This window comes from Phyllostomus discolor, chromosome 1, assembly GCF_004126475.2.
Source record: "Phyllostomus discolor isolate MPI-MPIP mPhyDis1 chromosome 1, mPhyDis1.pri.v3, whole genome shotgun sequence".
NCBI lineage: Eukaryota > Metazoa > Chordata > Mammalia > Chiroptera > Phyllostomidae > Phyllostomus > Phyllostomus discolor.
The window spans coordinates 113,829,221-113,845,177 of record NC_040903.2 but is presented as its reverse complement, the minus strand read 5'-3'; the positions used below and the strand labels follow the sequence as shown (position 1 = coordinate 113,845,177).

Genomic DNA, 15,957 nt, shown 5'->3' with positions numbered 1-15,957 from the left:
GCTCTGTAAGCAGACCAGCTTCTGCTCTAGTTTTATAGCAAATCACTATAGCCCTCTGGGCCTTACCTTCCTCATCTATACAGAAATAGAATAAAGGGAGAATAATCTCTCATTGGAGTACTGTAAAGTTTGAATAAGATAAAGGGTGGGGGGAAGCACCAAACATAGAGATTGGCATCCCACAAGCACTCAACTGATGCTGGTTCTTTATTTCTGCCCAGAGCTAAGGTCATGGCCTACAGGCAAGGTAGATGGCTGTCAAACCTGAAAGACTCAGATACAAAAGACATGGGTCCTTCCCTGCCTCCCCACCCCTCCCAGACCAGCTCTTAAGACTCCCTCCTCACCTTCCCAGCCCCACACTGCTACTAAATTGATGAAGCTAAAAGGGTTTGATCATGTCAGTATATTTATATGTAAATACAAAACTATCGGTGTAAGATATTGAATATGAACATTTACAATTATTTTCTGAATCTGACTCAGTCAATTGACATTAAATACAAAATGAAAAGATTGTAAAAATAAGAACATATACATTCAAGAGCTTATTACAGTATAAAATTATTGAGGTCTGATCAGTTGCCAACCTCATCTGTGATGGGGGAAGGTTTAGGGGTTCCTGGGATTTTCTTGGGAATATAGAGCACTGGGGACTCAATTCCACTTCTAGCACATCAGGCTGGGAGCAGATAGGAAAAGGTTAAGTGAAAGGGGAGTGGGGTTATAGAAATTGCAGGGCACTGCCTCACCCAACCAGGTGTTAAAACTTTTTATTGACACAGAATCCGTCCAGCTTGAGCTCCAGGGTCTGTCAGGTTACTAGGCAGAAAAAGATGGGCATCTGAGTAGATAGGGCCAAGCTGCATAAGGAAAGGAACCTTTGGGGGAAAGGAACCAAGATAATTCTCCCAGGGAAGGATTCTCATAGTAGTTTCCTTTCTCATACTTGCGCTCTTTCTTTCCTTTTAAGGCATCGTACCAATTGCTCTTGCCTCTGGCTGCTCAGTGAGTTCATCTCTACTCCAAGGCTTCAATCCCCAAGGGACAGGAGGAGGAAAGAGAGGGTCTGAAATCACAGTGGAGGTCTATTACCAAAATCAGCAAAGTAAACGGAGAAAAATCATTAGGTAAGGGCAATCCATGAGGCTGAATTAAACCAGTGTCACCACAAACCAGTATTCTTGGCTCCAAAAGATAGCATCCTGGAGAGAGATAAGTCATGATGTAAGGATGAAAGTCTGTGGCAGGAACATAGAAAGTGGATATCCTCTTCCACCATTCTGTCATTTGACAACTGGAGACATAATCCCCAAGCCCAGCTAGTCTAGGATAAACAGTAGGGTACAAGAAGCCACAACACCTGAAGTGCAACACGGAGCCCCAGGAACTTCTACAAGGAGTAACTCTGTGTATATGTATTTATAGAATATGACCATATTATCACATACAATAATATATTATATACACACGTACATATGGACCCATACACATAAGTGCATACACACACGCACACACACAGAATAACAGAAAAGACTGGGATACACGCTCTAGGAATAAACGTGCTTGGCACTCGGGATGTTCTCTAGAATATATAACTTGGTCAAGCTTTCTAGGAAGGAAGGTAGATGCTCACCAAACCTCCCCATCAAATCCTAGCAAAGGGAAGGGATGGGAAGGAGACCTCCAGAAGGAGAGGGCATTGGGAAAGAGGGTAGGGAGTTTCCTTTCCCACTTACCTTGCTTGGAGCCCCTAGCAAAAATCAATAGCCACAATTTGGTTATAATAAGGCACAGTTCAATGGCAGTTGCTAGGACTTAAGAACACACTGTTGCTGGCCCTTTCTAATAACAATTTCACCACATCTATCTTGCCAAAGGGAAAGGCTGCTCTGCGTGCACCGGGAGACACAAGAAAGAGGTTGGTCCATGGCTTCAGTGTAACTGATGGCAACCTACAGGCTCAGTGGTGTCCGGGATAGTTTAAGGAAGAAGGCTGGCCAGCAGGTAGGAGGCTCATGGGACAGTTACTGACCCTCCATGGCCAGGAGGTTGTGGCTGGATGGCACCATGCCCTCCCTTTCTGCGAACTCCAGGATTGCCTTGTAGCAAAAGTAGTACTGCTCAGGGGTCTGGATGCTGAAGGCCCTCTGGGTCCTCATGCGGGATACTGTCTGGAACACATTAAGGGTACCAAGCTCCTCCAGCTGTGCCAGGCAGATGTCCAGTGAACAGAAGGTACCTGAAGGAAGAAAGGAAATAGTCATATCTATCCTGTCTCTCCTCTCCCAGGCCCTCTACCAAATAACCAGGCAGCAATGGATGACTGAATTTAAAGGCAAGGGGCCTCAGGCCTGAAAGGACTCAAGGGGGAGGGCACAACATTGGAGGCCAGGGAAATGAGAAGGCCTCTTGTCATGTATTTGGAGGAAACATGAACAACAGGTGGGAAAGTGAAATCCCAGACAGAATAATAGCACTTTCACACGTGGGCCCTAATTTTCAGACTCTACTATTTCTCCCCAGAGACCTGATGCAAACCTACTCTTCTTGACCTTCTCCCACAGGGATCTCTGATGAGAAATGCCAGCAGTCTCTGAAACATACATCCCTTAAAAATAAAGTTGTTAAGTGGATCCAGAATGGAGAACACAGAACAAAATGAGAACCTTCCCAAGGAGGGGGATGGGAAGGAAGCAACAGCCCAGCTGAGCTCTCTGGACACCCAGGTGACAGTGATGGGGTCAGAATATGATCATGCCAATGGGATGTATAAAGCATCAGTTCCAGAGGACTTGGCTTGTGAAGCGTATATTCTGGACACACAGCACTAAGGTTACCAAAAGGACACTTAGGAAGAATTTTTCATGGCAATTCATCACCAGTGGATCAAATTCTCTCAATCTGTCAGTAAAGAGCTTGGTTATTCCTCCACCTCCCTTACTGTCTCCAGAGACTCTGAACAGCTGATTCAGGTGAATTATTACCTGTCCTGCCAATGCCTGCACTACAATGGACCACAATGGGTGGCTCAGGGCACTGCCCTTTGGAGTCTGCTCCCATGCTGCTCACGGCCAGCCTCTGCTGGCTCCTGACTGCTCTCAAGAAGTCAATGAGGGAAGCTGCTGAGGAGGGGACACCATAATCTGGCCAGCTCAGGAACTGAAAGTGAGTCACCTGGCGTTTCTGCCGTTCCTTGGATAGAAAAAGAAGCAGAAGTTAGTGAGGTCACTTCTGTTTCCCCTACCTTTGGCTTTTCCAGTTCTCAGTGCCCTGGGATCTCTACCACCAAGATTCCTGCCTACCACCCTCAACTTTCTCCACTACTGCTTCTCTACAAACCCAAAGGAAAGGTTTAATGTCTGGAAGGGGCATAATTCCTATTTGTAGGACCCAGACTTCTTCTAAGTTTCATTCCTAAATAATGCCCCTATTGTGTTAAGACAATGTAATTATATTGGCTCTGAACTGAGTATCCTCAGCTTATGCCCAGAAAAATGGAAGTAACTTATAAGCTCTCTGGAATCCTCACTATTCCTTTTAGAGACTTTCTTTACCTTCCCTTCCCTTCAAAAAAGTGAGAAAATAGAAACCCGGGTTTACCTCTGTGTTATGAATTTCTAGTGTTGTTTTCTTATAATGGCTCATGTTCTCCACGCCTAGATTGGTCACTGTGAGGAAGCCAAATCGGATCCGAGAGTCTTTTTCTAAAGGCCAGTACTGACCGCACTTCCTCCTGCCGCCCTCCTCAAAGCTGAAGACACACAGAGCAAGGTAAGTCTTCTAACCTTCCTCTGCACAGCACTAACCATGCCCTCCCCAGGACCTGCTGTGCTCCAGCAGCACAGATGACCTGCAGCAGCGTCATCTCTTGCACTGCTTCTAACTTACACTCTTGCCTTTTGGCAGAAAAGGAAGAAAGCCTTCATTCTAAATGGATGTAACAGTGCAAGTCTCTGCATGTACTCCTTTAGCAGACATTTATTGGAACATACCCTATCATTTTGCCCCTTTCCTGATACCTCTTGGCACTCCACACATATCTGGGATAAATACTGAGTGGACAAAGAAAGACAGTAGAGAAAATATGGTGGGCCAGATTGAACTGCCTTGTATCTCAGTCACTGTTTATTCTCTTCCCCAATGAGGGCCCTTGGGTGATAGAGGAGTGAGAAAGGCACAGCTCCCAGGATATCAGCAGGAGGTTTGTATAAAGGCCTAAAGTCTAGCTCACTGCAATTCAGGGGCTCCAAAGTACTCCAAGATGGTACTTCTTCCATGACCTCCTCTCCAAATCAAAGGGTGTTGTAACAGTGCCATGAAAAAGGGAAATAAGCTGATATTCTAATTAATTTTTTTGTTCTCATCTGAAATAGGTTATAATTATCATAATGGTTATGGTAATACTAATGAAATAGTAATTCCTGAAGTTTCGGCAGGTATGTAGATCAAAATTTCAAAAATATTCTTTTCATCAAGAGCTTCCTGCCTAAAGAAGCAGAAAATGGTCAAAGTAGCAGGGAAAGGGAGAACAAAGGGGAACTGGTAGTTCGGAAGCCAGGAAGACAGCTGCTCTTTGGAAGCATGGACCAGATTAAAAGTGAATTGCCCCATGTCTCCCAATACTTCCTTTAGTGGATAAGGCCAGGGCCTCAGAATAGGCTGTAAGTGGCACAGGGTCACCAGAGCCATGGATTAAAGCTTTGAGAAGTTAGAGCTATCAATCTCCACCACACCTTGTGTTATCTTTGAGTCAACTGAAAAAACAAACAAACAAAAAACCCCTATATCATCTCAAACTCATGGCCATGGCTTTTATAATCCTCATTGTTTTTAAGAGCTAAATTCCTCTTTTGAATCACCTATACTTGGCATTAGGGTAGGGGCAGAGAGGTGGGAAGAAAAAGGATGAACTCACCGAGTGGTCATGACAATCACCAAGACTTTTTGCTCCCACACCATGAGCCAGAAATCACGATAGGTATTCTCCAAAGGTCCTGGAAAAGACAAGGTATATAACTGTGAAGCACTTCTTCCTTGGCTCTTCTGTGGTTTAGAGTTAACCACAGCTACTGGCTCCCTGCTCCTCTCGCTACATCCTGCTATTTCCTTGAACCACCAGCACCAGCACAGCACACAGCATGGGGGCATGTTAAAAATCACATCTCTACGTTAACAAGCACCCCAGGTACAGTTTGAGAAGCACTGTTACAGACCCTCTCAGGGCCTTATTACCAGGATTTTAGCTATCATATCTATACTGACAGTGTCAACTATGTACATTTCTCTAGCTGTTTTCATCTCTTCTAAGCTAAGTCTTATAAGCACCCAGTTGCCTATTGAATTGTCCCCTTCTGTGTCCCATCATCAACTCAGACCCAACATATTTTCAGCCCCCTCCTTCAAATGTAGCTTTCTGTCTCCATTTCCCCATCTCTGTTAACAGTACTGGCCTTCTTCAATCACTTGGTCTTCTTTTTTTTTTTAAGATTTTTAAAATTTATTATTTTTAGAGAGAGGGGAAAGGAGGAAGAAAGAAAGAGAGGGAGAGAAGCACTGATCGGTTGCCTTCTGCACACCCTCAACTGGGAACCTGGCTGGCAACCCAGGCATATGCCCTTACTGGGAATAGAACTATGACCTTTCAGTTTGCAGGCCAGCACTTAATCCATTAAGCTACACCAGCCAGGGCCAAGCACTCAGTCTTAAAAAGTTGGAGTCAACTATGACTTATCTATTTTCTTTTTTTTTTTTAAGATTTTTATTTATTTTTAGCCCTGGCTGGCATAGCTCAGTGGATTGAGCGTGGGCTGGGAACCAAAGTGTCCCAGGTTCGATTACCAGCCAGGGGTACATTCCTGAGTTGCAGGCCATGACCCTCAGTGACCGCACATTGATGTGTCTGTCTGTCTGTCTGTCTGTCTGTCTCCCCCCACCCTTCCCTCCTTAAAAAAATAAATAAATAAAATCTTATAAAAAAAGATTTTATTTATTTTTAGAGAGGGGAAGGGAAGGAGACAGAGGAGAGAAACATCAGTGAGTGGTTACCTCTTGAGTGCCCCCTACTGGGGATGTGGCCCACAACCCAGGCATGTGCCCTGACTAGGAATCAAACCAGTAGCCCTTTGGTTTGCAGGCCAGCACTCAATCCACTGAGCCACACCAGCCAGGGCTCTATTTTCTATATCTACTAAGTCCTAAAGATTTGCCTTTGAGTTGTTTGTGGTTTTTATCCTTTTGTCCCCTTCCTGATTTCCCTGCTTAACTTCACTGCTGTGAGAACCAACCACAACATCTTTTGTCTGAATTATAGTTTTCTTATCTTCGCTGACTTTTCTTTCTTTCTTTTTTAAAAAAAGACTTTATTTACTTTTAGAGACAGGGGAAGGGAGGGAGAAAGAGAGGGAGGGAAACATCAATGTGTGGTTGCCTCTTGTGTGTGTGCTTACTGGGGACCTGGCCCACAATCCAGGCATGTGCCCTTACTGGGAATTGAACTGGTGACACTTTGGTTTGTAGGCTGGCACTCAATTCATTGAGCCACACCAGCCAGGGCTTGGTTTACTTTTCTGAACAGGATTTTCCCTTCCAATCTATTCTGCATACCCCTGCCACTTTAATCTTTCTAAAAAATTGTTTTATCACAATATAGACACATCATGCTTACTTCTGCTTCTATCCTTTGCTCAAGCCATCTCTCTCACCTCCAGTGCTATTCATTTTCTACTCATTTTCAAGTGCTGTCTCTTCCTTGAAACTTTCTCTGACCACCACAGAGGGTTTCCTCTCTGTAGGGTTTCCTCTCCTCACAGATTTTGATGGTACAGCTGGATCAAAACAGCTTAAATATAATGTATATGATCTTATATCAGTCATTTTACTTTGTGAGAATTAATCACATCTCAGCAAACATGGTGCTGACTGCAAGTGCTATGGTGTCAAGTTCTTCTATGTTAGAACCTGCACAGGATGGGCACTCAGCAATAACTCTGAAGATATTTGTGGGATCTGAAGATATTTGATACAACAATTCCCTTTCAATCAAGGGAGTAACTACTCAGGACAACTCCTTGGAGTTTCCCAGTACTTTTTCCTCCTCTGGTTGTAGGGAAACAGGGAAGTAACAAGAGTTGATTTTTGTCCTGGAAGTTTGCTAGTTTCACTATTATTTTTGCTAAAGCCTTTTTAGCAAGCACTAACGTTTTATTTTTTTTAATGTACAAACACATTCTTTAAAAAAATATTTTATTTATTTTTAGAGAGGGAAGGGAGGGAGAAAGAGAGAGAGAGAGAAACATCAATGTGCAGTTGCTGGGGGCCATGGCCTGCAACCCAGGCATGTTTCCTGACTGGGAAGTGAACCTGCGATGCTTTGGTTCGAAGCCCGTGCTCAATCCACTGAACTACGCCAGCCAGGGCTAGCACTAACGTTTTATAATACTAGAATTTCCTCTTGTGCAGAAGCAGATACTTCTAAAAGCATGTGCGGTCTTGAAAACAAGTTAAATGTCTAACAAAAGAGGATTATATTATCATATACCCCAAATTTAAACAGTCTATAAGGTGATAGATATTATAAGATCTGTATTTTTTGCTCTGGAAAGATATGCATAACATACCATCAAGTGAAAAAGCAGATAATGTATAGAAAGAGCCCATTTTGTTACATATTTTATATGCCTGTACCCATTTATATGAATAGAAAAAGGTTTAGAAGGAGATGCTGCAAAATGTTAACATTATCTCTGGGTCTCAGGATTGTGTGTGATTTTCATCTTCATTTAATGGATACACATTACCGTAATGTGCACATCAAGAAGATAAGAATACCCTTGACCCATCTCTGACCCCTGGTTTATCCACATCCCACTATGCACCACAGCATCTCTCAGATACTTAACTTTCCACATTCAAACCACTGACAAATTGGTGTTGCCTCTCAGAGCACCTGATCACCCAGATAACACTCAAACTCAGGCCAGGCAGAACAGGTCATAATTTCCTCAAAGGCATGAGAGATTTGGAAGGAAAAGTGGCACTCCTCAGATAAGATTCTTTTAACAGAATACTTTTCTGAAAAAATTAAGTCACCAGTTTGTGCTGACATGGGTAAAACAATCCACTGACTTGCCTTCCTAGGATTTTTGACCCACACAGACATACTTTCAAATCCTGGCTTACTAGCCACTTAATTAGCTGTGTGATACAAGGTCACCTAAGCTTTTGGGGCTTCAGTTTGTTCATGGATTAATAAAATAAAACTTCCTTGCAGAGTCTCTATAACAATTAGAGATTATGTATCTGATACATATTCTTAATAGACAGGGTATTATTATTATAAATAACATGATGATTAAGAATCAGAATACTATAGTCAAGAAGGTTAGCCTGATAAATCAAACCAGCCTTCTCAACATCACAGGGCCTGTATCTTCTGGTGTTAACACGTTCTAAAGGTGATCAGTGTTTGACTCAAGAGCCCTCTGTCTTATATTCCTGGAGGAGTTTCTTCTGGGCAGAGCCTACAGCACCAGCCTAAAGGACCCAACCCTTGAATAATCAGCCAACACTAAGCAGTGCCTTTGCCTTCTAAACCTAGAGCAAGAAGCATTATGAGGCTCCCTAAAGCCAATCCTTACTCCCTATAAGCCCAACCACACCAAGACCATCCTCCTCAGCAGAGGCCCTACTCTCTCAAGCAGATCACATCATTACCTATACCTGCCAAAAATCTTTCCTGATAGTTCTCTTGTTTCTTCTTAGGGTCTTAAAAGAACTCCCTTTGGAGGGAGTTGTCCCTCCTAGGGGAAAAAAATAAACCTGTGATCATAAGACCACAATGAACAATGTACCAAAAATCCAAAGGCCCTTTTCCCTTTTGTCTCCCTCAACTTTAATTTTTTTTTGGGGGGGGGGGGCGGCGGCGGGAATCCAACAGAAAGCTGAAATACTACTATAGTATATTCTTTCATTCTTTAGTTCAAAAGCTATCAATTTTAGCTATCATTTTACAACATTTGCTTACCTCTATTGACTAGTCCCCCTTTATTTGCAGGGGATATATTCTAAGATCCCCAGTGAATGCCTAAAACCAGTACCAAACCCTACATTTATATGTTATGTTTTTTCCATATATATGCTACATAATTTATAAATTAGGCACAGTAAGAGTTTAACAACAATAACTGATAAAATAGAATAATTTTAATAATATACTGTAATAAAAGTTATATGAATGTGATCTGTCTGAAAATACCTTATTGTATCCTACTCACCCTTGTGATGATGTGAGAAGATACAATGCCTATGTGATAAGATGAAGTGAGGTGAAAGACGTAGGCATTGTGACAGAGCATCAGGGTACTGTAAGGGTGACTTGAACATAAGCACTGTGATACTGTGACAGTCAGTCTCATAACTGAGATGGCTACTAAGTGACTAATAGGCACGTAGCTTAAACAGTGTGGATTCACTGCACAAAGGTTGATTTCACATCCCAGGTGGGACAGAGAGGGACAGTGCTAGATTTCATCATGCTACTCAGAATGGCATGTAATTTAAAACTTATGAATTGTTTATCTCTGGAACTTTCCATTTAATATTTTTGAAACACAGTAGACCATGGGTAACTGAAAACCACAGATAAGGGGACATTGCTGCATACATACACATGTATTTTCTTTTTTAGTGAATTATTTAAAAGTAAGTTTCAATTATTTGAAAAAATGATAAAGAATAAGCAAAAACAGAAAATTTTCAAAAATGTAATTCTAATGCCCAGAAATAGAAACTTTATTTTTGGTCAAAGAAACAAAAATAAATAAATTTCAACGTGCTCTCCCTCTTGGGAGCACGCCAGTACCTTTCCCTTCCCCCGTCCTTCCCCTAGATGCATTACCTTTGCCATTCCCTCTCCTAAGCTCCAAGGGCCCTTTCTTCTGTCTCTGTAACTTGTTTCCTTTTCCTTTGCAGCCTAGCTGGCTCACTTGTACTACCTCTGTAACTTTCTTAATAAGCTTTCTCTTATAATTTGAAAAATAAGTAAGTATCAGACATTATGACACTTTATTCATAAATGCTCAAACGCATATTTAGAAGAACAAAGATGTTCCCCTACAGAACAATACCATTATTTCACTTAAGCAATTACACACTGGTATAATAATATTATTTAACACATAGTCTCCAATTATCCCAATAGTTTGTCCTTAACCATTTAATCCTCCAAATGCAGGTTTCAATCATGGATCACACACTATCGTTGGTTGTCATGTCTCTTTAGTCTCCTTTAATCTAGAACAGTTCTCTGATCTTTTTTTTTTTACTTTTTAATGGCATTAAAGTTGGAGAGTTTAAACAAGTTTTCTTACTCTATGTCCCAGAATCTGGATTTGATTGGTTTGTTTCTCATAATTAGATTCAGACTTAAAAACTGGCAACATATAACACAGGTTATATGGTACAGTTCTCAATGGTTTCACAGCAGGAGACATATTAATTAATATGTTTGTCCACTAATGATGATATTAAGTTCGATCACTGACTTGGTTAAGGAAGTATCCACTGGATCTTTTGCTAACCACGTTCTGCAATGGTCAAAAGGCCTTAAGCCCACAAGGAGGACTGTTATGTCCTCCCGTGTTGATTTCTTTCCACCCTTTTAGAAGATGATCCAATATTCTCCTTGAGATGGCAGAGGCCAGATCAGGAGTACTGAGCCCACAGCAACATTTATAAAAACTCCATATGAAATCCTCCTGAAGCCCAGTACTTCACTGTCAAATGGAGCATATACTATCCATTTCAGAAGACTGCTGAGGTGCCCTGTGATGGTACAGGGATCAGCAAAGCCTCTTAGGATAGCAACACCCATTCACAGATTAGATTCAATTTCTGGGAAGTCCCACTGCCACTCCTGGCCTCCTATTGGCTATAAGAACACCTCACTAGCTAAAGAGGTCTGATGTTCCATCCCCTTGGGTTGGCAATAAAAGACACAGTCCAAAAACTTGTATTGGTGTTGTGTGTTCAAATCTCCAGTTTATCTCTATGCAGTGAGTTTCCAGGCATAGCTTATATGAAACTCTATGCTTCTCAACTGCCTTCCTCAATAACCCCTAATCTTTATGACAGGCCAAGATATAGTGGCCACAACATCACATTAAGTAACCATTTTCTTTAAAAATTGTGCTATCCTCTGGTATAAGAATCACAGGTAGATGACTCAAAACCAGCTTGTGAGGGGCAGACTAACTTACCTTGTGTACCAATATAAGCATTCTTCTGCTTGTAGCCATCCATGAAACTGGCATTGATGTAGTCTGTCTAATGATAAAAAGGAAACATCATTGCAGCTGTGTGGAATATACCATTTGGGTGGGAAAATGATGTACTGGTAGGTAAATAAAACCCAGGGTATGGATAGTCTCTTCTTGTCAGGGGGAAAAAAGAAGCAAAAGAGCCAACTCAAAACCTCACTTCCATAAATGTTGCTGGAACAAGTGGATATCCACATGCAGAAAAAAAATCAAACAAAAAAATCAAGATGACTCCTTCCTCATACCATACACAAAAACTACCATATTTTGCCATGTATAATAAGCACTTTCTTGCCCAAATTTTTGAGGGAAAAATAAGGATGCACATTATACATGAGTAGTACTAATTTCGTATCTATATAAATGTTTTTAATTATTTTTATGCTTATGTGTTAAAGTGTAACACTGGAAAGCAATAATGATATCTATATGTGAAATAATACCCTAGAATATAATAACAGGTTTTGTTTCTAAATAAAAGTAAATAAAATTGAATTAAAAAATTAAAACAAAAGATTTTTTCCTGAAAGTTTTGGCCAAAAATATGGGTGTGCATTATACACAGCAAAATACAGTAACTCAAAATGGATCACAGGTGTAATGTAAGAGCTAAAACTAAAAAGTTCTTAGAAGAATATACAGGATTAAATCCTTCTGACATCAATTAAATCTTTTTTCATTGAGTTAGGCATGGCCTTCTTAGATATGATACCAAAGCACAAGCAATGATAGAAGAAAAAAAAACAGATCAATGCAACTACATTGAAATTGAAAACTTGTGTGCTTCAAATGACATCATCAAGAAAGTGAAAAACCCCACAGAATACATGTATTTTATAATAGATTTGTTTCTAGACTATATAAAAAAAATCTCACAATTCAATAGTGAAAAGACAACCCCTTTTAAAATAACCATTCCTCCAAAGAAGATGTACAAATGGTCAACAAGCACATGAAAGATGTTCAACATCATTAGCCACCACGGAAATTCAGGTTAAAACCACAGTAAGATACTGTTTCATACCCATTAGGATGGCTACAGCTATGAGAGAGATAACAGTTTGGCAAACATGTGGAGAAACTCTGAAACCCTTATACATTGCTGGCAGGAATGTAAAATGGTATAGTCACTGTGGAAGAGCCTGACGGGACCTCAGAATGTTACAAACAGTTATCAAATGACATAGGAGTTCTACTTGGGAAAATGGAGTTTGTTTTTCAGGTGATAAAAATTTTCTAAAGTTGATTGTGGTGATGAATGCACAATTCTGCAAAAACATTAAAAAAACCATTGAATTATATACTTTAATGGGTAAATTGTATGGTATGTTGATTATATATCAATAAAGCTATTATTTACAAAAAAGGGACTCCATTAAGACTTGTAGGACTACAGCTTAAAACCACAAGGGAGGCAAGCCTAGGAAACTCAGCAGGACTCCCCATCAATGCTGCCAACACACGAGGGCAAAACTGTGAGTTATGAAGGAAGAAAGCTATAACCTCATATCTAGGACCATCAACATCATGCGCCACTAGGCCAGACTCCATTACTATCTGAATATTCAATGACTAACAGCTTTATAATTCCAGGAGTAAATCTGGTGAAAAATTCACTAATAAATCTGAATCCTCCATTTATTATGGAAATAAAACCTCTGCCAATATTTACAGTATTGAGAAGGATTATAACTCAAGTGATGATCTTCAGGCTTCTGGCCAAGATGAAGACGTAGGTAGACACTGTGCCTCCTCGCACAACCAAAAAATGAACAACAAATTTAAAAACAAAAAAAATAACCAGAATTGCCGGGAAATCCAACTATACGGAAGTCCGACAACCAAGGAGTTAAAGAAGAAACATTCATCCAGACTGGTAGGAGGGGTGGAGATGGACTGCTGGCATGGAGAGGACTCATGGCAAGGTGGTGGCTGGAGGACTGGGGCTGGTGAGGCAGCTGGTGGATAGGGAAGTCCCATATTTATGTTCAGATAAACTGGGAGGAACAAATGGGGAGCAAGACAGACCGCAACCCAGGGTGCTAGAGCAGAGAAAGAAAGTCTCAAAACCTCTGACTGTAAAAACCTGTGGGGTTTGTGGCAGCAGGAGAAACTCCCAGCCTCACAGGCAAGTTCATTGGAGAGACCCACAGGGTCATAGAACATACATAAACCCACTTGCCCAGGAATCAGCACCTGCAGGGCCCAATTTGCTTGTAGGAAGCAGGTAAGTGACTGAAAGGCAGCCAAGCCGAGCAAGTGGCATTGTTCCCTCTCTGAACCCTCCCCCACTGACAGCACCACAATGAAGTGACCTAAGTTGCCCCACCCTGGTGAATACTTAAGGTTCTCCCCTTACAATGTAACAGGTGTACTGAGACAAAGAAATATGGCCCAAATGAAGGAACAGATCAAATCTCCAAAAATAGAACTAAGCAATAAAGAGATAGCCAACCTATCAGATGCACAGTTCAAAACACTGGTAATCAGGATGCTCACAGAAATGGTTGAGTATGGTCGCAAAATAGAGTAAAAGTGAAGGCTATGCTAAGTGAAAGAAAGGAAAACGTAAAGGGAACCAACAGTGATGAGAAGGAAACCGGGACTCAAATCAATAACATGGACCAGAAGGAAGAAATAAACACTCAACCAGAAGAGAATGAAGAAACAAGAATTTAAAAAAAAAAATGAGGAGAGGCTTAGGAACCTCCGGGACAACTTTAAACATTCCAACATCCGAATCATAGTGGTGCCAGAAGGAGAAGAGGAGGAGCAAGAATTGAAAAACTTATTTGAAAAAAAAAAATAAAGGAGAATTTCCCTAATCTGGTAAAGGAAACACACTTCTAGGAAGTCCAGGAACCTCAGACAGTCCCAAAGAAGCTGGACCCAACGAAGCACACACCAAGGCATATCATAATTACATTATCCAAGATTAAAGATAAAGAGAGAATCTTAAAAGCAACAAGAGAAAAGGAGACAGTTACCTATAAAGGAGTTCCCATCAGACTCTCAGCTGATTTCTCAAAAGAAGCCTTGCAGGCAAGAAGGGGCTGGAAAAAAGTATTTGAAGTCATGAAAGGCAAGGGACCTACATAACCAAGATTACTCTATCCAGCAAAGCTTTCACTTAGAATGGAAGGGTAGATAAAATGCTTCCCAGATAAGGTCAAGGGAGTTCATCATTACCAAGCCCTTATTATATGAAATGTTAAAGCGACCTATCTAAAAAAAAGATGATAAAAATATGCACAGTAAAATGACAATAAACTCACAACTATCAATAACTGAACTTAAAAAAAAAACAAACTAAGCAAACAACAAGAACAAGAACAGAATCACAGAAATGGAGATCACATGGAGTATTATCAGTGAAGAAGGGGAGGGAGGAAAATTGGCAGGAAAGGTACAGGAAATAAAAAGCATAATTGGTAGGTACAAAATAGACAGGGGAAGGTTAAGAATAGTATAGGGTCCAGACTGGTGTGGCTTAGTGGATTGAGCACTGGCCTGTGAACCAAAGGATCACTGGTTCGCTTCCCAGTCAGAGCACATGTCCAGGTTGGGTCCGTGGCTGGGGGTGCATGAGAGGCAACCACACACTGATGTTTCTCTCCTCTTTCTCCCTCCCTTCCTCTCTAAAATAAATAAATAAAATCTTAAAAAAAAAGAATAGTATATGAAATGGAGAAGCCAAAGAACTTATATGTACTACCCATTAACTAAGGGAGGGAAATACTGGAAGGAGAGGGAGGTACAGGGTTGAGGGGGATAAAAGGGAGAAAAAAGAATGGGACAACTTAATAGCATAATTGACAAAATGTTCTTACAAAAAAAAGAAGGCCTTCACTGGTGTGGCTCAATGGATTGAGTGCTGGCCTATGAACTGAAAGGTTACCAGTTTGATTTCCAGTTAGGGTACATGCCTGGGTTGTGGGGCATGTGAGAGGCAACAAATGATGTATATCTCACACATCAGTGTTTCTCTTCCTCTGTTTCTCCCTCCCTTCCTCTCTCTAAAACATGAGTAAATAAAACCTTAAAAAAAAAAAGTAGATACAGTTGATGACACCAACACTGATGTTATATGTCTGAATAACATTTTCTCTAAATATCTCTACTAATATATTACATGTGATTTCAATATGCATAGATATGACCAAATTAACATATTAAATAATGAAATCATCTGACCATTTCATCCCTATCCTAGATATTTATTTATACACTAGCTGTCCAAAACTTTTTTCAAATCTTCTAAACTGAACAATCAGAGGTATTTATAATCGGAGTTGCCTTGTACTGATTGATGCATATACACTCACCAATACTATGAATGATATGACCATGACCGCACAACTAAGGAGTAAAAGGAGAAATAATCAAACATAATCAGGTACCTACAACATACCAGACTTTGTACTATCAGCATTTACATAAAGCATTTCATTTAATTTCCACTTAATACTACCAGATGGGCATACAGGGACTTGCCTATGGTAACACTAGGCTAGTTTGTAGCAACATTACAACTCAAATATTGTTTTTCTGGCTTAGAATTCATGTTCTTTTAATCATAGCATCAGTAAACTACACTTTGTAAGTGTCTTAAATTTCCCTCAGTGCTCTTGAGAAGATG

At 40.7% G+C, this 15,957-nt stretch overlaps 1 protein-coding gene across 1 annotated transcript in view; it reads right to left on the bottom strand.

Annotated features, from left to right (window-relative positions):
* Positions 1–391: 391 nt before the first annotated feature.
* PTPN9 (protein tyrosine phosphatase non-receptor type 9) overlaps positions 392–15,957 on the bottom strand; it is an 87,600-nt gene continuing 72,034 nt past the window's right edge. Inside the window, exons 9-13 of the mRNA XM_028505933.2 lie at positions 11,259–11,325; positions 4,919–4,997; positions 3,604–3,754; positions 2,988–3,195; positions 392–2,242 (exon numbers count right to left, since the gene is read on the bottom strand). Coding sequence (XP_028361734.1) covers positions 2,028–2,242; positions 2,988–3,195; positions 3,604–3,754; positions 4,919–4,997; positions 11,259–11,325 — 720 coding nt within the window. The 3' untranslated portion in view covers positions 392–2,027. The remainder of the gene's footprint in view (positions 2,243–2,987; positions 3,196–3,603; positions 3,755–4,918; positions 4,998–11,258; positions 11,326–15,957) is intronic.